The sequence below is a fragment of the Nelumbo lutea genome, chromosome 2 (genome assembly GCF_056320005.1).
Source record: "Nelumbo lutea isolate HS-2025 chromosome 2, American lotus-T2T, whole genome shotgun sequence".
Taxonomy (NCBI): Eukaryota; Viridiplantae; Streptophyta; class Magnoliopsida; order Proteales; family Nelumbonaceae; genus Nelumbo; species Nelumbo lutea.
In genome coordinates, this window is record NC_142685.1 from 37,640,929 (window position 1) to 37,664,728 (window position 23,800).

At 36.3% G+C, this 23,800-nt stretch overlaps 1 protein-coding gene across 1 annotated transcript; it reads right to left on the minus strand.

Annotated features, from left to right (window-relative positions):
- Positions 1–6,202: 6,202 nt before the first annotated feature.
- LOC148869926 (immune-associated nucleotide-binding protein 9-like) lies at positions 6,203–23,427 on the minus strand. The gene is made up of 6 exons (XM_088973380.1): positions 23,184–23,427; positions 22,782–23,000; positions 17,187–17,464; positions 15,394–15,558; positions 15,182–15,313; positions 6,203–6,601 (listed from the first exon to the last, which is right to left on the minus strand). The coding sequence occupies exons 2-6, from the start codon at positions 22,978–22,980 to the stop codon at positions 6,383–6,385; spliced, it is 993 nt and encodes a 330-aa protein (XP_088829506.1). The 5' UTR covers positions 22,981–23,000; positions 23,184–23,427; the 3' UTR covers positions 6,203–6,382.
- Positions 23,428–23,800: the final 373 nt, after the last annotated feature.

A 23,800-nucleotide genomic window follows, 5' to 3' on the forward strand; every position in this document is an offset into this window, starting at 1 on the left:
ATGTTGCTAATGAAATTAACACCCATAAGGTGTGGACTATTTTGTAGGAGTTATATGAGAAAAAAAATTATCAAAATAGAGTTTTTCTTTTCAAGAAGCTTATGTGTTTGAAATATCAGGATGAAACTTCTGTTTCTGAGCACTTGAATGTCTTTCAAGGTATATTGAACCAGTTGGCTACTATGGAAGTAAAGTTAGATGAAGAGATTCATGCTATGTGTTTGATTAGCTCTTTGCCTGACAGTTGAGATACTCTTGTGATTTCTCTTGTAAACTCTTCTCCAAATGGTGTACCCACTTTGAAAATGGTGAAGGAGAGCATGTTGAATGAGGAGAGCAGAAGAAAAGACCGAGGGTTAACAATGCAGAGTCAAGTTCTGGTTACTGAAAGGCAAGGGAGAAGCAAAAGTAGAACTCCAAAGAATCATGATAGCAATGACAGGTCTCGAGGAAGATCCAACTCAAGGAAAGAGATTAAGTGTTATCATTGTGGAATTCCAGGACACAAGAAGTTCCAATGCAGAGTACTTAAGAGGGAACAAAGCAAAGAAAAGGGTGAAGAAAAGAAAGAAGAAGCCAATACTGTAGCAATTGTAGTTAGTGATAATGTTTGTATTATATGCGATGGTGGCAGTGTCAATCTCACATGTCAGGACTCACAATGGGTTGTTGACTCCGGTGCTTCGTATCATGTCACTTCTCATCGTGATGTTTTCTCTTCATATTCTAGTGGTCAGTTTGGTCATGTGAAGATGGGGAATGATGGAAATTGCAAAATTGTCGGTATATGAGATATATGCCTGAACACAAATACTGCTTACAAATTGCTCTTGAAGAATGTGAGACATGTTCCTAAGATTCACCTTAATTTGATTTCCACTGGAATGCTTGATGATGACGGCTTTTATAACTACTTTGGTGAAGGAAAATGGAAGCTCACTAAAGGGTCTTTGGTGGTAGCTCGGGGAAACAAGTGTAGTTCTCTCTATGTGACAGAGGCTAAATCTTGTGGGGGAGAGGTAAATGCAGTTGAAGACTCTTCCATTGAACTTTAGCATACGCGATTGGGTCACTTGACTCAGAATGGTTTGCAGATTCTTTCAAAGAAGCATAATGTTTCAGGTTTGAATTTTTCTGACTTGAAGTCATGCTCTCACTGCTTGGTAGGTAAATAGCAAAGAGTCGCATTTAAAAATTTCTCTCCTTCTAGAAGAGCAAATGTTCTAGATTTGGTCCATATTGATGTTTGCTCTATGGACTCTTTGAGTCTTAGTGGTGCTCACTATTATATTACCTTTATTGATGATCATTCCAGAAATGTTTGGGCTTATTGTTTGAAAACTAAAGATCAAGCTTTAGTATTTTCATGCTGCAGTTGAGAGGGAAACTGGAAGGAGTTGAAATGTGTTCATGCAGATAATGGTAGTGAATACAGAGGGCCATATACAGAGTATTGCAGAACTCATGGGATCAAGTTTGAGAAGACAGTGCCAAAAACACCTCAACATAACGGTGTTGCAGAGAGAATGAACCGTACTATTAATGACAAAATTAGATGTATGCTCTCTCATGCAAAGCTGCCTAAGTCCTTTTGGGGGAAGGCAATGAGAACAACAGTTGACTTGATAAATCTTTCTCCTTCATTTCCTTTGGATGGTGATGTTCCTGAGAAGGTTTGGAAATGAAGAAATGTATCTTATGATTATTTGAAAGTTTTTTGCTGTAGGACATTTGTGCATGTTCCTAGAGATGAGAGATCCAAACTTGATAGTAGAACGAAGTAGTGTATTTTTCCTAGGTATGGTCATGAGGAATTTGGGTACAGGTTTTGGGATCCAGTCAACAAGAAACTCATCAGAGGCAGAGATGTAGTGTTCATCGAGGATCAGACTATTGCAGACTTTGAAAAGCCAGACGAGCCAAAGTCTACATATCATGAATCAGTTGACCCAGGTATGGTTGATCCACCAGCTACAAATACTAGAATTAGAAGAGATGTACAAGAAGATCAAGATGAAAATACTCCTCTAGTGGATAATGAACCAATAAATGAAGAAGAGTAAGCAGATGAACAGAATAATTCAGAGCCACCAAAAGAGACTCAGTTGAGAAGATCCACTAGAGCGCATCAACCTTCTATAAAATACTCCCCTATTGAGTATGTAATGATTACAGATGGGGGAGAACCAGAGAATTATCAGGAGATTTTGTCTCATGAGAAGAAACAATAATGGTTAAAAGCTATGCAAAATGAGATGAAATCCTTGCATGAGAACCATACTTATGATCTGGTAAAACTACCAAAGGGTAAGAGGGCCTTGAAGAATAAATGGGTTTTCAGATTGAAGAGTGAAGAAAATTGCTCACAACCACAGTACAAGGCAAGATTGGTTGTGAAGGGATTTAATCAGAAAAAGGGTGTTGACTTTGAAGAAATTTTCTCACCCGTTGTGAAGATGTCATCTATTAGAGTTGTTTTGGGATTGACTGCCAACTTAAACTTGGAAATTGAACAACTTGATGTGAATACCGCCTTTCTCCATGGTAACTTAGAGGAGGAGATTTACATGGAGCAACTTGAAGGCTTTGTGAGACAAAGTAAAGAAGATCTTGTTTGTAGGTTAAGAAAGAGCTTATATGAGCTCAAACAGGCATCCAGACAATGGTACAGAAAGTTTGAATCCTTTATGGAAGCTAATGGGTATAGTAAGACTACTTCTGATCACTATGTGTTTGTAAAGAAATTCTTTGATGATGATTTTGTTATTCTCCTGGTTTATGTGGATGATATGTTGATTGTTGGTCATGATGCTACTAAAATCAACAAATTGAAGAAAGAACTCAGTAAAGCTTTTGCTACGAAAGATTTGGGTCTAGCTAAACAGATCATTGGCATGAAAATCATATGTGACAGGAAGAACAAGAAGCTTTGGTTATCCCAAGAAAAGTACATTGAGAAGGTTTTAGAGAGATTCAATATGAGCAAAGGAAAACCGGTTGTATCTCCACTTGCAGGTCATTTCAAACTTAGCTCCAAGCAATGTCTTACAAGTGAGAAAGAGAATGAAGAAATGAAGAATGTGCCTTATGCATCCGTAGTTGGTAGTTTGATATATGCTATGGTATGTACAAGGCTAGATATAGCTCATGTTGTTAGTGTTGTTAGTCACTTTCTCTCTAATCCAGGAAAAAAACATTGGGCAACTGGGAAATAGATTCTCAGATATCTCAAAGGTACTTCTAGAGTTTGTTTGTGCTTTAGAAGTAACAAGCCAGTGCTAGATAGTTATACTGATGCAGACATGGCTGGTGACATTGACTCTAAAAAGTCTACATCAAGGTTTTTGATTACCTTTGCAGGGGGAATTGTTTTGTGGCAATCAAAACTGCAAATGTGTGTTGCTTTGTCTACTACTGAGGCTGAGTATATTGTTATTATTGAGTGCTGTAAAGAAGTCTTGTGGATGAAGATGTTCCTACAAGAGTTGGGCCATAAGCAAGAAAAATTTTCTCTATACTGTGACAACTAGAGTGCAATCCACTTCAGTAAGAACTCTACTTTCCACTCACATTCTAAGCATATAGATGTGAGGTATCATTGGATTTGAAATGTGTTGTGCTACAACTTGAGAAAGTTCATACTGACGATAATGGCTCAGATATGATGACTAAGACTTTGTCAAAGGAAAAGCTTGTTTTTTGCAGGATGGCCGCTATCATGGGGCTGCCACCCTCCACGTGAGAAGTGAGGGGGGAGATTGTTGGTTGGGCTCCCTTCCCACGTGGAGGGCCCACTATATAAAAAAAAAAAGAGGCAGAAGTCAAAGAGACTCATAACTGTCTTCACATTAGCAAAGACAGTTATGACCAAATAAAAACTTGCTCGGCAAGTTGAGGGGAGTGGAAACGGTTGGGTGAAGTATTCCACCAAAAACAAAATAGAGTATAGAGAGAAAAAAAAAATAGAGAGAGAGAGGGGGGGGAAAGGAGAAGAGATTTTTTGTAGGCTTTCATGGCTAAGAACACAGAACTTGCGTGACATCCCTTTCTATGATCACCTTGAGATTTTAGTATGCAATTGATGGCGTCTCAGGCTGCACATCTACTAGTTTGGTTTGCTATTCCTCTTCTCTATTATCATTTTGGAGAGATTTATTTTTGTCTCTAAGTTATTTGGTGATATGTGATGAAATCCACCTTTGGGTGAGTAGTTGATGCTGATAGCCTCTAGATTTAATGCTAAAGAAGAACTTTGTTGTATCCCATTAATTTATTATTGGAAGTTTTTGAGTGGTTAGTTGCCTGTGGTTTTTCCCTTCGTTTTGGAGGGTTTTCCACGTTAAAATCATGTGTCTTTATTTGTGGATTGTGTCCTTATTAGTGCATATATTTTCTATTGGTTGATATTGTTTGGCTTGCATGCTTATTTAATTGCAGAAAGAGGGAAAGAGAATTATTTTGCTTCAGTTCATATATATTTTGTTATTTGGCTATTGTGAGATAGCAGGGTTTTTCCCAACAATTGGTAATAAGGACCCTACAAAATCTTCTACAACTGTTTAAATTTTTTTATTTCTATAAAAGTTATTATTATTTTTCATACTTATTTTTTCTTAATATAATAAATATATGATATTAGAAATATGGCCAATTGTTTTTTACAGTTTTTTTTTTGTATTTGTGTGTTTTATTTTTTCAAATTATTATTATTATTATTATTATTATTATTATTATTATTTACTTAACACATGAAGGATTGATACATTTGACCGAAAAGGTTGACTTATTGATTCACCACTAAATAGGAAGACAATCATTTTTTTCAACTAATTTTGTTACATATATACATGCCATTTTATAAAAGGGATAAATAATATAAAAATTTACAAAAATGAAATAGAAACATACTTATTAATAAATATATAACTAACATATATATATATTAGTTAGGGGTATATATATATATATATATATTATTAGGGGTGATACAAATTCAATAAATGCCAATAGGAATTCATACATTAAATATAAGACATAATTAGAGGAATTTGAATGAGGAGAAAAGTGGTTATTCAAATTACATTTCTATCCCCTTGAAAAATCAATCACTTGACCTATAAAAGCTTTTGAAGGTAATACAGCCCATGGAGTTGCCATTATAAATCTATGAGATAGAAATTCCCCCAAAAGGAAGAATTTTTTTGTGCAAGTGAATTAGTTAACAAATTCACACCAGTCCCCCCTAGAAAGCACTCCAAAAATGTCTCAAAGCACATTCCGTGTATTGGTAATATCTCCCAATGACAAGTACGGAAGATGTTCTCAATGCATGCTGAGATGTTAATGTGAGGCATTTTTTGGGCATGTTCTGCGGACAGATGTGAACTCTCAATTAATGAGTTGCGACCTAATTTTCAGGGAAATTGGAAACACAAATTTTTAATTGGTTGCCAAAAAATGGTTTTAAAATAGTAATTCTGAACTATGATTTAATTACCAAAGGGGTAATTAAATCCGGTTCAGCGTATGAAGTTGTAAAGAGTTAACTAGGATAAACTCGGACATCTGTTAAAAGCATTTGTCCTAAACTACTTATAATTTGTACCCATTCAATCTTGCTTTTACTTGTTTGTAATTATGATTTGCATCCTTACCTAATACAAATTTTGTATTTTTCTCTTTTGGCTTAGTGTGGAAGGAGCACAAATACAAAAATTTGTAGAGTGCAAATACATACAAAATGCAAGGTTTTATACTCTACAAATTTGCATTTGTACTCCTTCCAAACTGAGCCTTTGCATTTACAGGCAATGCAAATCTTACATTCCAAAAACTGATGCAAAATTTTGCACCACGCTCCACCTATCTCAATTCTTTCTCATATTACACCTTTACCTTATTCCTAAACAGATGACCTTCCTCCTATACCCATACCCAGAGATGTAATGTGGACCGTGCCGGGCCAGCAACACCTTTATAAATTGGGGAAAATATAACGTATGAAATTTTTAGAAAAAAAGAACATGGAGAAAATTAAGTGATTTTGGCTATAAAAGTAAAACATACCGACTTCAAATCACAAGCAAAAGGCATATTCATGATATCATCATCACATAAAGCAAAATCAAAACATGGTTCAAGAGATGGGGTTGGATTTAGCTAGGTTAAAATCTTATTTACCAAATTTAAAAATAAAAGCATATAAATATATATATATATATATTGCATATGTGAGAATTAGACATGAGTATCTATTTTATATAGAATAAAGCACCCTTTATCCTCTTTTTATCCCTACCACTCACATAACCTAACTAAAAAAACTAAAGTAGTTTTAGGTTCTCCAGGGAATAATACGTATGATATAACAAGTAGTTGTACATCACATAATTGCACATACACGACGAGGTCTAGGAGGAGGCCGACGAAGCCTCTCAATCTCCTGGTGGGCAGCCGACAGATTGTGCTGCAATGCATGGATTTCATTCATTGCCTGCTGGTGGGCCATGTGAGAGTGGCTTACTGCATTCTGATAAGCTTGTCGCGTTTCTGCCAATTCTCTTTCAAGGCTTGAAAATGTGCCCCTTATCTTCGACTCAATCTGCATATCATAACATTATCAACACATACAATACCAATCTTTCTTAAATCCTTTGGAAGTATAGATAAAGTTACTGAATTATATATATCTTGACATGCAACAAAGTAATTAATTAAAGAGACAATATTACTTGTTAATTACTAAGAGCATAATTAGGCTATATATATGCCGGCCCCTTTTAATTAAGAAATCAAAAACGGAAAACACAGTAATAATAATTTTTATTACTATATATAATAATATTCTTTATATAATATTTTTATTTTTTATGTATAATAATAAATAATTTTTATCGTTCTCATTTTTTGTATGTAAAATAAAAAAATATTTTTTATATGTACAATTTTTATTTTTAGAAAAAGCTTGGCTTGCAGTCGAGATCATGCCAAGCCGACCTCGAGGCTAACACTTTCTGCGAATCAAGGTCAAATAGCCAAGTATTCAACTCTCGATTCAGCTCGAATCCACCCCTACATGTGACCTTGAACACACCTGTATACTGGGACATAGAGTAGCTCAATTAGATTAGACATGGGGTTTGCTACGTGAAGGGACATACTTAGGCTAAACCTACATGCAAAGCCTCCCTCTCATATATGATGCAGAATGCCAGCCTATGCACTGTCGCCATGAGCAAAATTGTGTGTCCATGAGGAACCTTATATCCATGTTACCATTAACCAAGGCCGCCCCATGAGGGAATTCTGGTCTTGGGAGTGCCAAGCATAGGCACCTGAGGAGGTCAACGACCCACTCTCAAAGAGGGCATTATGCTTTTGAATGTTTGGTGGTAGATAACATCAGTTTTCCCAAAAATCATAATGATAAAATTTATAATAATGCCATTCAATGCAGTTCACTAAGCATGGGTAGACTAAGCTTGTGTTATGACGGAGTCAACTTGGTCCTCCTCCCACCATATCCAAGCCAAACACACCTCCCCAGGCTTTGATCCCCTTGGATACTATTTGGCTTCAACTTAAATTGATAAAGGTCTCATTATCATTAAGGGTGAACGTAGTTGTAGTCAAGCCTAGGGTGACAAAAGCAAGCCTCCTTTGCCCTTGTTCTTTGGAAGAAAGGAATTCTCCTCCAAGGAGGTTAATGTATGTAGATGCTCTCCCTCCCTAGCTGAAGGCTAATTCAAATCTGAATAGTGTTAGCACGGTCTTCTTTTGATAGATTGGATTAACCTCTAAGCTATAGAAGATGTAAGAGACTCAAGAGTAGATTCTACATATTGCCAAATGTATGTACTTGGGAACTAGCTCGGCTTTCTCTTCTAACATGATAATGTCCATGACAAATTTCTTATTATAGACATTTGTAGAAATACATTTCTTATTCAGTATTCCAAATGCCAACATGTTCACAAGCACATATAAAGTTTGTATGTGAATGAGTAGAATAGGATTCTTGCAAATAGCATATGCTATATCCCAATATTCACAGAAACCGGTTCTAACAAGCTTATATTTATATATGCATTAATCAATAATAGGCCTCAATTCAGATAACACAAATGTAACTTTGGCAATCTTAAGAAAAAATAAATAAAAAGTTTCTATTGCAATAGTTTATAGTGGGTTCCATCATGATGCAAGCTGAAGTTCTCATGACTATGATGTGATAAGACCCAAATGTGATGAGAATAGGAATAATAGAGATGTATTGATAACTCTCAAGTCCATAATGCGCTGAGGACAACGAGATCGATCCAATTGCAAATTTGCAATGTAATTGATGAGCAAAAAGATAGAATTCATATCTCATGAAGCTATAAAAATTATTTGTATTGATGTGTGGTCGATGATTAGCTAGGTTGCGCAATGAATGTAACCTTCTACCAACTTACAAGAAGTACTCATCACGTACACCTACCTACCAAGTACCAACTACTATTAACTATTATTGTTCTTAATTTGATTCCCATTCTTGGTAGAAATTAAACCGACTCACCAGTGGATATTTGGTCAAGTAGCTGCTTATCACCTAGACTGCGTGTCAGACACTAACAATCGCCAGTTTCCCTTCTAAGCTTATGTTTGTATGTTTGTATGTTTATTTTCACCACTCTTTTGTTTATTTCTATTGGTATAATATTGTATTGGGCAACAAATTAAGTTTGTAACTTTTTCTTGTTCTTCTTCTCCCATGTTGGTCTCGTTTTAGAGCTATATATAAAGAACCTTAAACCCTAATTACTAGTCTATGTACATAGAAACTAAGGCCACTAGCTTTGACGAGATATAAATCCAAGAGGTTAGTATTTCTTTGCTACTTTAATTCACCACTATTGCAATATTATCTGTTATTATCGATTATCTCTTGCTATACTTACTTTCCATAAGAGACTATCAGTTGCACCATTTTGTATCAAAGCTACAATGGCATCTTGACGTAGAGGCCAGGCACGTTAATTATCAAAGTTAGCTTCAATGGATGAGTATGAACAAGTCTCAGTGCCTTTCTCTTGGGTGTAACCGTGCAAAGTCAGAGCCCTGCCATCGTAAGTGCCACCCAGTAATAGAAAGGCACCATCCTCGTCATTGGGATGTTGGCATCGAGTGTGAGATAGTTAAGTTCACTGGTTATTCATCTTAAAGATTTTGAAGATCCATTGGCTATAAGTAATGTAGAGAAGTTCACTGACAAAAAGTTGATCCCTGAAGAGAAGAAGGTTCCTTTGGTAGCCCTCAGGGCTCAAGCTAGTTTTTGCTTGGTGGGACATTCTCTGCTAGGCTAACCACCAATTAATAGGGTAGGCACAAGATCCGAATGTAGGAAGAGCAATGCATGAAAGCATAGATGAAGAGGGAGTTCCTCCCATGCACCAAACTACTACTAAAGTCTCTCTATACAATTACAGTCCCTTTGATGAGTAAGACTATATATATATATATAGATGAGTACACATTAAAGTTGTAGTTGTTAGCCCGGATGGCCCTCTAGGACCAAAGAAATTGAAATTATAGTCGTCACTAGGTACATCAAAGGTATAAATTAAGCCAGCCTTGTGACAATAGTTACGTACGTTGTTAGTTGCGCCATACATCTACTCCATCTCTGATGCCCAATAAGTTACATGGAGAGTGGAGAATGTCAAAATTACAATGAACCCCTTAGCTTTAGGTGTAATTTCCTCATCAAAGCCACCTATGTGATCAATGTGCAAAAGACCGTTTGTTGTTTCTGGTGCAACTATAAGCTCAAGTGTGTCTCGTGTTCCATAAAGTAGAACTCTATTGCATTGAATTGTAGTCTGAGGCAAAAGAACATTGAATTTGTAGCCTTGGTTATTTTCAAGAGTTTACTAATGGTGATAAGGGCATTTTTTTATCCAATTGCCTCATTGGGGTTAAGGTCTTCACTATAGTCATTCATCAATGGTGGTAATTGTGAGAATGTAGTCTTAGAAGAAGAGGCTTAGTTAGACATTGTGATTGACTACCTTAATGCACTGCCTCCCAACTCTCTTCATTAGATGAAAAAGGGCACTAAAGTAAAAGTGTCCAAGTACTATTTGATATAGTTCACCATGGGTAAGTCATATAAATTAAGGCAAAATATGTTATGATGTGGTATAGATGGATGCTGGGAAGACTATGGAAATATGATCTCAATGTCATGCACCATGGACGAACCAACACCTATAGCTCTAGTAGAAGACTTCTAGGAGGATCACATTGACATTGTTATTACAAACGGAGAGTTCAAGAGTAAAGTGTGATGAGGGGGTGTCATGTTGGGCCTCATCATGAACCCCATTGAAGAGTAGGTACCACTACCAGTCATGGCGCAACTCCAACCCCTCATCATAGAATACGCATATATAGTTGTTTCCTATTAAGCTAGTGGAAGCTAGGACTTTCTCCGTACATGATATCTATCATTAAATTGATCTCATCTCTAATGCATCTCTCCTAAACTGGCCCAACTATCAACTGAGTTCCATGGAGCATGATGAACTATAGTGCCAAGTTCACAAACTACTGAAGAGGACCACATTTAACCACTCTTAGTCCTTATTTTGTACTAGCCTTATTCGTTCCCGACAAAGATTGTTCTTAATCGGCAAATATGTGTAGATAATTGTGCCATTATTAAAACAAAAGTAAATATCACGGTTTTCAAATGGATATAAAAACAACTTTTTTAAATGAGGAATTAGAGGAAGAAATTTACATTAAACAACCTGAAAGTTTCATAATGCCAAGACAAAAAAATAAAGTATATAAATTAATTAAGTCTCTGTATGACTTAGAACAAGCTCCTAAGTAATGGCATAAAAAATTTGATAATGTGTTACTAACTAATGGATATAGCAGAAATGATTCTGATAGATGTGTCTATGGTAAATTTGAAAATAATATAAGAGTCATGATTTGTCTCTATATTGGTGATATGCTAATAATGGGAACTAGATTAGATATAGTAAAAGAAACAAAACAATTTCTAATGTCTAAATTTGATACTAAGGACTTGGGTGAGGCTAATGTAATCTTGGGGATTAAAATCCATAAAGAACAAGAAAACTTTTTTCTCTCCCAATCACATTATATAGAGAGTATTCTTAGGAAATTTGGACACTATGATTGTAAACCGGTTAAAACAACTCTTGATTGTAGTATTCACTTAAAGAAACATATAGGAGAACCTGTTTCACAAAATGAATATGTAAGTATAATTGGATCTGTATCCTACTTCTATACAAGATCAGACATATCTATAGCTGTGGGAAAATTAAGTCAGCATACTCATAATCCCAAAAATGAACATTGGGAAGATTTAGTAAGATTATTAAAATATTTAAAAGGAATCATAAACTTTGATTTACATTATTCAGGTTTTTCTCTTGTTTTATAAGGCTTTATTGATCCAAATTGGATTTCAAATTCAAATGATAGTATTTCCACCAATGGATATGTGTTTACTCCAAGTGGAGGAGTAGTATCGTGGAAATCGGTAAAACAGTCATGCAATACAAGTTCAACAATGGAAGCTGAGTTCATTGCAGTAGAATTGGTGGGGTCCAAGGCATAGTGGCTAAGAAACTTGCTGGCAGATATACCACTTTGGCCATAGCTGGTTCCGTCAATATCTCTCCATTGTGATAGCCAAGCAGTAATAGCTAGAACCAGGAACCAGGTGTACAACGGTAAAAGAAGGCACATCCGCTTAAGGCATAACCTGGTAAGACAATAATACCTCAATAGAGGTACGATCGCTCTGGATTTTGTAAGGTCCGAAAAGAACCTTGCAGATTTGTTAACCAAACCATAAACTTCTAAAGTGGTTTATGAGGCATTGATAGGAATGGGGTTAAAGCCCATTACAAAGTCATTAGTGATAGACACCCAACCTATGTGAAAGGAGACCCCTGGAATTATGTTGAATGGGTAAAAATGAATCACTAGATGACTTGGGAAAGCACTATCATTTGTGTCCCATTTCAGATGTCGATGTAAGATAGTGCTCACTGTAGATTGAGGAGGTTGAGCATGAGGCTCCTAATTAGTTAGGAATAATGTGAGCAGTGCACACTAATAGCCGACCTAAGTGAGTGTGAAGTGTGATCGCTTCTAAGAGAGATCTAGGGTTGACTCTTAAAAATACTCATGATTCCAAGAGGGGAACAAGTCCAAAATGTTCTAAAACAAAAGAACCACTAAAGAACTAGTGAGTTGAATTGGTTGGCCGGTTAACTAGTTACAATAAGGAGGAAAGGTTGAAAGAGTCTGACTCCACCCGTACTTTGTAACATAGCCTGCCATACCTAAGTGTTGATTAAAGTCCAAAAGACATCACCATGAATACTTTTCTCACTGCGATGCTTAAATTGTTTGATCTTCTTATAATTTTGAATCTTGTGGGGGATTGTTAGAGGGTGATTCAAATTTACAAGAATCTCTCTCCTCCCTCTCTTGTTTTTTGTCCTCTCCTCTCTCTCTTGAATGACTCATTGTCTCACATTGCTTGGAAAAGGAGTGAGAGTGGAGTATATTTGTAGTTTTGCTCCCTCTATGAGTAGGGACCCATAGGAGGAGAGGACTATAGATATTACATGCATGTAAGGGGGGGTTAGGGGTGCTTTTCACACACACGTCGCCCCGAGCCATGGGCGTGGGTGCATGTACGTGTACCCGTGATGCACTAAATCATTTTTTTTATTCGAATTACACCTTATCAATTTTAAAATGTGTCTCCTCAAATTCAATTTTAATTTTAAATAAATTGTTTTCTTTTTCATGTCTCTTTTTTTCTCATTGTGCCTCTTCAAATAGGTGCATTGTTCTGAAGAAGCTTCTATCTAAAAGGACACATCTGTGTCCATTCAGGTCTGAGAGCACTCTATAAGAAGAGTGTTGGCTGACCCAATCTACACACACACCATTTTTTGATATTCTTTTCTTTGAGAAATCTGAGCATCAATATTTAGTGGTTCGCGGAGGTCTGATAAGCAAGTGCACGTGTATCAGTGGCCTGTGGGTTGTCTTATCTTGGCGACCAATCACCCGGCTGCACCATAGGAGGCAAATACAGGTTTTAGGAGAGTGACCAAGTGGCACAACTCAGCCTTCCATCTTCTTGCAATTCCCAGTTTCGAGTTCCTGCAACAACTTCAAATCACTACAACTTCGATTTAGAAAGTGATTACCGATAAGTTCCATGTATTTTTACAACAACTGTCAATCCCCTTGACTTGAGGACCTCAGACGTGTTCAATGTAAAGCACTTGTATCCTGATCATGAGCAGAGTAGCCATCTTAAAGTATCCAACTTGAGGTCTAGCTCTCCTCAACCTCGGGGAGGATAACGCAACTTGAGGTTATCATTACTACGATGCAATTGATATGTTGAGTCAAAACTCATCACATGAAGATGCAAAATCGTACTAATGTGCAATAATTGCACAATTGTAAGAACAATGCTTAGGTTGTGATGAACACGACCTTCGATTCTCATCACATTGACTTCATGACACCAATACTTCTGCAAATGGCCATATTGTGGCTCAATAAGCCCCAATTTATGAGTCATCACACCTACCTACTAACCATTGAAGTTCTTAAGTTGAATCCCCATACCTGGTAGCAATTGAACTGACCAACTGGCAAATATCCCACTGAGCACCTCTTGTCATCCATATCACATGTTAGACACTACCAAGTGCTAGTTTCCCTTCTAAGCTTATATTTGTCTACTTATTTCAACCACTCTTTTCTTTATCTATTTTGGTATAATGTATTAGACACCAAAATTTGCAACTTTTTCGATCTTACAACATTATATAAGTTAGACCAAGCTTTGTAAGGGGCATTTTTGAACATTGAATACAACTTTGTGTCATTGCCTTCAAGGTGTTTTTGGTTCTTTTTTCTATCCTATTAGTCTCATTCTAGAGTCAAAGAAAACTCTGATACCCTTATTGTCACCTATGTGAGTAGAGATTAAGGTTGTTGTCGTTGACAAGCTACAAAGCCAAGAGGTTAGTGTTTCATTACTATTTTACTTCATCACTATTACAACCTTACCTGTTGCTATCATTTATCTCTTGCTAGACTTACTCTATAAGAGACTATCAACTACACCACATCAAAAGACTCAAGTTTAAAATCATTAAAAATAGTATAAAGATAATCAAGATTTGCGTAAGGTTATTGGAAAAATAGGTGTGAAATGGACCAGTTTTGTGAAAGAAACCATTGACCAGTTTTACCTTACAAAATTGGGAATCTAGACCAATTTAAGTTATGAGATTTAATCTATAATACTTGTTTGTCCTGAAAATTTGAACTTTTAGGCTTGGAAAATTGAGTTTCAGTTTGCACAAAATTTTGGAATACTTTCTTTGATAAAACGTTGGTGTAGAATTAGAACCTATCCAGATAAATACTAAAACAAATGTAGAAGAAAACACTCTAATTGAAGCATGTGAAAGCACTATCCTTAAGAAAATTTCACCCCCACTAATAATAAAAGTTTGGGTGAGGTGGCTTCAGATGATCTGCTCTCCTAAGATTCAACAATCAATTATCTTTTTACTCTACATACACTCGAATAGAAGAAAGACTTCCTTTACAAAAGAACCATCTAACTCACCAAAAGACCAAAAGAAAAAACTAGTAGAAAACCCAATATATATATATATATATATATATATATATATATATATATATATATAAGAACACTTTGAAAAAGCAACCCAAAACCAATCACCATGTCTGCATACTTCTCCTCTTACATCCCTAAACCCCTAAGGCGAACCCCCACTTATAAACTCACTCTCACTTGGTTTCCTATCCAATGTAGGACAAGTGCTTTTTACAACATTCAAAGTAGCTCTTAAAAGTTTTGTAGGGAACTAAAATCAAATGAGACAAATATTAATTCAAGGAAGGGTTGGTCTAAAAGTCAAAGGCACTAAAAAACCAACATACAATTCCCATCTTTACTTACTTACTAGGTAAGAATTTAAATAATCTATTAATTACGAGATGACAGATATTGATCAATAAACAGAAAGTGGATTATGTGGCATTGATCAGTGAACAAAAACTGATTAAGTACTAGCTATACCGTTTCTGTTACTCGTGCGAGTTGGGCATCATATGCTTTTTGCATTTCCTCTTGTAATCTTGCTGCCTCCTTCTTGGCTAATGCTTGTAGCTCAGCTTCTTCCTTCATCTTGCGTTGTCTCTTAGTTTCTTCCTGTCATATAGCCTTTATAGTCATTATATAATTCTTTGTAGAAAAAAGTTAAATAGCTCCCACAAGCTAAGAATCTTCACCTGTAAACTTAGAAAAAGTTCATTTGTATATGGCTTCCCACCATTCTCTGTAAAGATCTTGTCTACAAGGATAATAAGTTCATTAATCTGTGAAGCCCGCTTCTTTGCATTCTTAGTTTTGTTATTAAACAGAGCAGTCCGATGCTTACATAATTGGAGAACTTCCTGCATCAATATCACCAAAAAGTATTAAAAAAAAAAGTACAAGCATTTAAGCATATTAATTTTGAAGTTTTTTGTTTGCTTATAATATAATAATTGTTTGCTTCAACCAAATTGACAAAACTAAAAATATAAATTAATTATGACATAAAACGTTCAAATAATTAATAGCCAATACTTAACTTTTATTTTTTGCAAAAGAAGAAATTCATCAATCAAAAAGAAATACTAGCTTGGGGACCCCAAAAGGAGTCTGGATCTGATGGGCCAGAAGTAATTAAGCACACAGTGGGATAGATGTCTCACACTGGCTTGTGTGTTGAATTTATATTGTGTTTGCTAAGTGTGCCTAATAAGATCTAGACCGAAGGAGGTAAGTGTTCCATCCATTTCCTTCTATATATATAATGAAATAATAACTTATTTTGCTAAACTATGAGCGAAAAATGTTCGTCAATCCATTAAACGAAATGTCTGTAAATTAATGGAATTTTCTAAGTTTTGCTACTACCATTCTTTTCTCCTGATCAATTTTAACATCATCATCATCATATTTCCTTTGCTTTGATGGTTTAGTTTACTTTCCTAACCAAAATCATAATATTTATACAATCACTTAGAACCAGTGCCTTCTCATATCCTTTTGTCATTAATTGCCATGTTTATGATTACTAATACCTCCCCCATCGCCGGCACAGCCCCGTTTGGAGCAAAATTCCACACCGTTAGATCCAATTTCAGAGCATCCTGAGGGGGAACCATGCAAACCAAGACGTAATCCTCTCGATCACCCACGAGCCACGAACGAGACGACGGGACTAGCTGATGAAGCTCTGCCATCTCCTGAGAACCAAACCAAAGACCACTTGCTTTATGATATAAAATATTTTATTTTTGTTTTTTTATTTCATTTAAAAATTAAAAATGATATAAAATTTATAATCCTATTATAAAAAAATGTGTCAATTGGGGAAAATTGGAGAAAATTGGGGACATCTATCCCCGTCCCCATAGTTTACATAGCTTCTGATTAATTATAGACAACTAAATATAGAATGCAATTGGTCCCTGAACTTTAAAATGCAACAATTCAGGTCAATTCACTATGTAAACTTTGGAAAAGGTACAAATGCCCTTGGAGTGCCATTTAATTTTCTTTATCAACCATCCAAACATTGAAAAAATTAACAGTCCTAAATCCTTGCCTCTTTTATTCGAGAAAGTTGGAGTGCAGAATGCCCATTGAAACGTGACCCCAACTTTCTTGAATAGAAGAAGAATTTGGGATTGTTAATTTTTTATTAACATTTGAATGATTGATAAAGAATATTAGATGACACTCAACGGGCATTTGTATCTTTTTAAATGCCACTTAACGACTGATTAACGATAAATACTAAATTAACATGTTTTGAAAGTTTAAATACTGAATTGTCAAATTTTAATATTCAAAAACCAAAATGGCACTAGACCCAAAATAGAGGGTACTAATCGCGAATTTTCCCTTACAAATATGACAAAAGAAATCAATCATATATATTGTTAATGATAAATTACACAAAGCCAAATGCTATGACAAAAAATATAAAATAAAATAAAATAGATCCTGAGGGGGCATTAATTAAGCTAACCTGTAAAGGTTGAGGGCAATTTGCATCCAAATAATCTTGTAAAGTAGCTTCGTCATCTTCAAGAACATCAGCACCAGTAAAAACAATGATCAAATAATCAGTAATTTTAGGTCCAAAAAGACCCCTCAGGACCTGAATTGCTTCTGCTTCTTCTTCAGTAAAACGGCTCCTAACTGATAGCACCAATAAAATTGCATGGATCCCATCTTTTGCTAAATTGATACAGTTAGCAATCTCTTTGCTTACATTATCCGATCCAACTGCAAAATCAAATAATCCTGCAAAAGCTTATAAGTTAGGATGTCTGTTTTCCAGCTCCACAAGTATGTCTAAAATAAAGTGAATGGAAAACTAAAAAAATATCATAAATTATATAGTAGTTAATTATTAGGGACACTTAGACCGATACAACTCTACAAGATCTTAGCTATTGTGCCAAGATTCTTGCATACAAGCCATAAGAAAAACAAAAAAAAAAAAAAAACAAACTCTTACATACACTTAAGGGTGGGACCGGATACTAGTAGGCATAACAAAAGAAGTAAGGGTGTATATGGACCGGTTTTGGATTGGACTCCATCCAAACTAAAATTAATTTGGATGGATTGGACAGACCAATAAAACATTGAATTGGACCAATACAAAATTAATGGTCCAAAGTATTTATCATATTGGATTGGACCCAGTCCATCCATAATAAATTTATATTGGATTAGGTTAGATTGAGCCAATATCTGGTTCATTAATAGAAGATAAGAATATAGGTGTTAATAGACCAGGTTTGGATTAAAAACCAATCCAAGTTAAAATAAATTTGAACGGATTGAATGGCCCAGACATTGAACTGGACTGGTCCAAAATATTCAATGGACTGGATTGGACCTAGTCCATTCGTATTGAACTTAAATTGGACTGGATTGGATTCCACCAAATCCAATCCAATTGACACCCTTATTGGAAGCGTTCAGTGAGCACTTAATAAAAAAAATCTACAACTCTACAACTGTCTCTTTTTCAAGGATAGGGTTGGGCTAATTTAAGGAACCGGGATTTCTTACTCACTTTTCCTATCCATTTTCTATACACTGTAAATTGTAGTCACAATCTCTCCATTCATAATAGAGATGTGTGGCTCCAATTCACGGCAGGTAAAGAGTGGATAAGAAAAGTGAATAGGAAATCCCGAGTGTATTTTAAGGGATATGTGTCTAAAAATTTTTAAAATGCTTAAAGGTGCTCGTGAAAAACCAAAAACCAATCGTCATAGGCCTTCAATTGTCATAGGCTCAATTATTTGTCCATTCTCGCCCATCGATCTCTACCCAAACCTTATTTCTCATCCATCCCTCTCTCAACATTTCATTCATTGTCTTCCATTTGAAATGTGGGAAAACCATTCTCCTCTAACCTGTCTAAACCGTGGCATGTCATGCCTCTCAGGCGGAGACAGAATTCCACGCAAGAAAAAACTCACATCGGCGACAAGATTTCCTACAAACGAAAACTCTTCATACATCATTACCTCACTTTGATGTCTATCTACCACATACACCACCTATATCTCTCTCTTAGAGATAAGGAAAAAAAAAAAATATATATATATATATATATATATATATATATATATATATATATATATATATTTGAAATTGAGGAAGGTCAAAAAGCCAATTGATTAATTTGGTTTTAGTTTTGATTTCAGAAGCTGAGAATCGGTTCGGTTTCAAAACATTGCTCATAATTCGATTAACCAAACCTTGAGCCCCCCCTACATACACTCAACCTCATCTATTTTATTATAATATATAAAAACCTCCACCTATTATTCTTTAATAAATAAATAAATAAGAGCCTCCCATTTACAATGAGAGAACCAAGGAATTGTGATTAAATAGACCATGTGTGAATGACTGCCATTGCTATTCTAACTAATGTGGTTCTATTGTATATTGATGATCTTTTTACCGAGGAATTGTGATTAAATAGACCATGTGTGAATGACTGCCATTGCTATTCTAACTAATGTGGTTCTATTGTATATTGATGATCTTTTTTCCTATCTTATTACTTGGTCATGAATTCTGGCTGGAACAACATGCTTAGCCAACTACTAATACATTACCCCCGGTTCATAGCTAATCTTGGTAATAGCAATAATACCAACCATAATCCTTCTAATGTTGTTTATCACCTCAGTCCAACCATCAGACTATGGGTGGTAGCTGGTGGACTTAATTAGTTGCACCCCTTGTAACTGGAAGAGTTCCGTCCAAAAAAAGACTAATGAAGACGAGATCATCCTTGTTAGAAATAATGGACTGTGGGAAACCGTACTACCTCTCTAACGAAGAGGCCAACAATTGTAGACGTCCAACGGTGTTAACACCATTGGAGAGTAACACCTGAGTGGCCTCCCAAAGGGGATCGATGCATGGTAATAGATAGACCTGGCAATTGGGTTGGATGGATTGGGTTCGGGTTTGACTAAAATACCTCTGGTTGATTTTGGGTTGTGTTAAATTTCAGGTTGAGTTGTCAAATGCTAGACCCTAACCCTAAATGTTTGGTTCTGGGTTGACTCGTGGGTCAATTCAGGTCATCCCAAAAAATAATTGAAATTAAAAAAAAATAAATGAAAAATGCCAAAATTAAATGAATTAACCTTAAAATTCTACATATAAATTAAAAAACTTGAATATTTAACAATTCAAAAGAGTAAAAATTAAATAGTAAACATTAAAGAATGAAAACTTCTAACAATGTATAAATAATCTGAATTAGACCTAACAATTCAATCCAATCGAACCCAGGTTTTTAGGTTGGGTCGGGTCATTCTCAAATTTAGATAACTAAATATGAGACCCTAACCCTGGTTTTTTGGGTTGGATTGGGTCAAATTTTTGTCAGGTCTAATAATAGTTTAATAGTAGCTCAGTCCTTGTAGTAGAGGTTAGATTAGAGTCCTTAATAGAATACCCAAGACTAGAGTCAGGCCATCGTTACAGCTAATCCTTATTGGGATGGTAGAACACATATAACTAATGTAACCTAGGTTGTCTAGAGAAGGCATCTGCTTTGCTATTGGCTGCCCGAGATCTTGTTAAAATCAAGCAAAGGTGCAGGAGGATATATAGGCGGGGAGTTCACTAGTGATTTGAGGCTTTCAAATGCCTCCTATGCTTTGCTGGTCTAAAGGGAACACATCCTTTTTTGAGTAGGGATGTCAATGGGACTGGTAGAAGACTGTATCCCTTGCTGTGTTTGGTTTGAAGGAAAAGGAAGAAAAAAGTAAGAAAGCCTATACAAGCATAACCTTAATGAAACAATGGTATAGGTTTGTATAAATTTCGCTACCTTATGTTGTGTTAGGTTTCTATAGGTTTTTCTAACTTTTTCTTCCTTTCCTACCTTTTCCTTCAAACCAAATATAGCCTTAATGAAGGGACGATATAGCAACCTCTTGATGGAATAAGCCCTGATGTTATTGAGGGCTTTCTCATACCTTGTTCCGTTTTTTTAAATTTCTTTCTTCGAGAATAAGGATAGTGGTATGGTCTTATGTTTGTTGGGACATCTCTTGAAAATAGTGGGATCTGATGATCATGCTCCCGTCAAGGTGGAAAGTTTTGTTTGCCCCTGAAAATGGGAGGAGCTCTTTCAGTTGTCTACTATTAGTGCACCTGATCCACTAAGTTATGGGTCGTGGTCAGAACTCAGAACTGGGTGCGTACGGCTTATTTCCTAGATGATGGGTTGACTTGGACCTTGGACCCTAGGTTTGATTGAGCAAAGATACCAGGCTCGTTGGGCTTGGAGCCTTGGTGGCTTAACCTTATAAATGCACTTTGAATAGAGAATACCATTCAACTAAAATCCATGGTTAGATGGGCACAGTCCTAGAGCACTAGCCCAAGTTGCCTTTTGCCTAGAACAACTGGGCTCGACTAGATAGAGGTTGACCATGAATGGATGGGCTTGAATACGCACTACTACGGTACTACGCTTGTTTGGAATCCCATTGCATTGCATCAAAGTACCATTTGCCATGTGGATCTTGAATGTTGTTGTGGGTTGGACAGGTTGCCCTAATTATTTGACGAACACCCCTGCCACAAAATTCGAGTACTGCCACTGTCGATAAAGGATAGACACGTGGCATCCCTTTACATTCCCTGGTACCCGCAAGGTTTGAGGGGATGATAAGCCTGCATGAGCCCATAGTGAAATTTTGGGCTCTTCTTGCTGCATCTTAGGCCATTCTTGACCTAGCATAGGCCCTCCATGGCGCCAATAGTGCTCACCCAAGTCCTAACCATTCCCATCGATTTGCAGGATGAAGACCTGTTGTGACTTGCATCAGTGGTTCAATGGCTAGGTTCGAACTTCTCAAAAGTCCTTTGTCTATGTAGGCCTGAATTTCGGCCCAAGACAATTTCTTAAAGGGTATAATGGAGCTAGATCCCATGTCACTCGGTTTCTCCAGTAGAGTATCTTGCTTATTGGGCCCTAGCCCATCAACATTTGAAAAGGGCATAATAGAGTACCCAAGACAAGGGCCTGGTCTCCCTACAATCCCCTATCCTAACACTATATTTCTGGTATCATTTCACTTAAAGGGCTGATTGGATATTTGCATATAGAGGTGCCTAATACTCAAGAAATTATCTTCAGGATTTGGAAAAAAAATGATAAAACCATTATAAACTAATATCCAATTTGTACCAGAATTCGTATATGTAATAGTTGTATAGTCATTAAATATTACCAATTGATGAATATAAAAATCAATTCAGGTGGATAATCAATACACAAACTGAAGATACCAACTTGTGTACTTGACCATTTCAAGTTTCTACATATCTCCCTTATGGATTTAATTTAAGATTAATAAATCATATGGTGATCACCATTCATCATCCCTCCACTGGGAGGAAATTTTGAGATCTATGGCAGAAAGTTCACTATATTTGATACTCTCACATTGTATATAAAACAGACAAAAGCTCAGTCAAAGTAATTAAGGATGGATTCAGATTCAAATATCCAAAAGCTATCTGTTACTCTCTGCTAATGTACTAAACATTGTACCTTGTGTACGCATGCAGGAATTATAGGTCGAGGATACATGGTCATAGGGTGTAACTTTTAAAGCTATATTAATTATGCAATATTTACAGTCTATCATGGTTTTTGAACCGTTATTGATCCAGATGGTTGGATCATTCGGTCTGGAAATCATCCATGCAACTGGTTCTGTTTCACCCTAGAACGGGTTTTATATCGAAAAACCTTGTCTTTGTCAGCAACCTACTGATCCCGGGTGATTGAATCATCCAACCCATATGACCTGGTGAAGGATTTTTTATCATTTTTTCATTTCAATTATTTTTTATTTTTTTAAATTGTGATGGGCCATCATCCATTTGGACCAGACAGTCGAACTGCTAACCAAACCGGTGGCCAAAGGTTTTTAAAACATTGCAGCCTACAGTGTTCACTGTGTTGGTATAATGAAACATGTTTTGGAACTGTAGAATTAATCAAAAAATGAAAAACTTGAGCAATTAATCAAGAGACACAACTTTATGATCTTACCAGGAGTGTCAAGGACATTAACACCTCGACCATCTCCCAGAACACCCCGCTGAAGTTCAGCTTTTTTTGTAATTGAACCAGAAGCAACTTTTGACTTGAAGGCATTCCTCTGAAGAATGCTATTTCCTGTTGCACTTTTGCCATTGCCAGTACGTCCAACTAAAGCTAGGGTAACCTCATTGGGTTTGGACAAAGCCATCACACAAGGAGCAAAATTATCTGCATAACAATCGAAAGGAACTCATCAATATGCACTTCTTTATGAAGATTGCTAGCTAGAATTATGGAAGTCTAAAGAATGAAATATGACTGGAAATTACAGACGGAAATACATTTTATCCATTTTAGGTTCAATCAAATGGAGACTTAACATAGAATCCCACGGACTCGAATACTACTTACCGGAGAAACGAGATCTTTGTTTTGTCTTAAGCCTGCTGGAAGAGGAGTCTGCTTGAAAATGCACATAGAAGTGGTCTAAATTAATGGGGGCCGGACGAAAGCTGGAGATTGATTGGTATTGTCAAAACTGACTAATTTATTCGGACACCAACTTTGATTGGCACTAAGCCAAAACACAGCGAGGACTGAGGAGTCTCATAGTGGGAACGCATACACGGCTTTCCAAGTTCTTGAAATTTATTCCATTTATCCTGTCGGTTCAAGTGTTCTTATATTATTTCAAAGGAATTGGATCCTTTCTTCCCAAAAGAATCGGTTTTTGTTCTACCTCGTCCAAAGGAATTGGATACTCTACATCGTATTCAGGCAAATTTAAGAAAAGCATATGAAGGCCATTACGCAATGTTGGGTCCTTAACCTTCTAAAAATGAGTTCAAATTAGCGTCCCACAAGAGGGTGCCCCACAATGTCCCACAGCACATCCCATCAGTGTATTGGGAACATGTCCCGATGATAATACCACAAGTGATGAGACATTATCCGGAGTTGTTCTCAATACACACCACTGGGATGTGCTGTGCGTCGTTATGGGGCACCCCCTTGTGGGGGGCTGATTT

Bases quoted from the DNA above. Each gene is read 5' to 3' on its own strand.
- LOC148869926 (XM_088973380.1), bottom strand. From the start codon at position 22,980: ATGGCTTTGTCCAAACCCAATGAGGTTACCCTAGCTTTAGTTGGACGT. The intron at 17,465-22,781 runs GTAAGATCATAA...AAGCTTTTGCAG, and splicing joins TAATGTCCTTGACACTCCTG to GATTATTTGATTTTGCAGTT. The intron at 15,314-15,393 runs GTGAAGATTCTT...GCTATATGACAG, and splicing joins AACTTTTTCTAAGTTTACAG to GAAGAAACTAAGAGACAACG.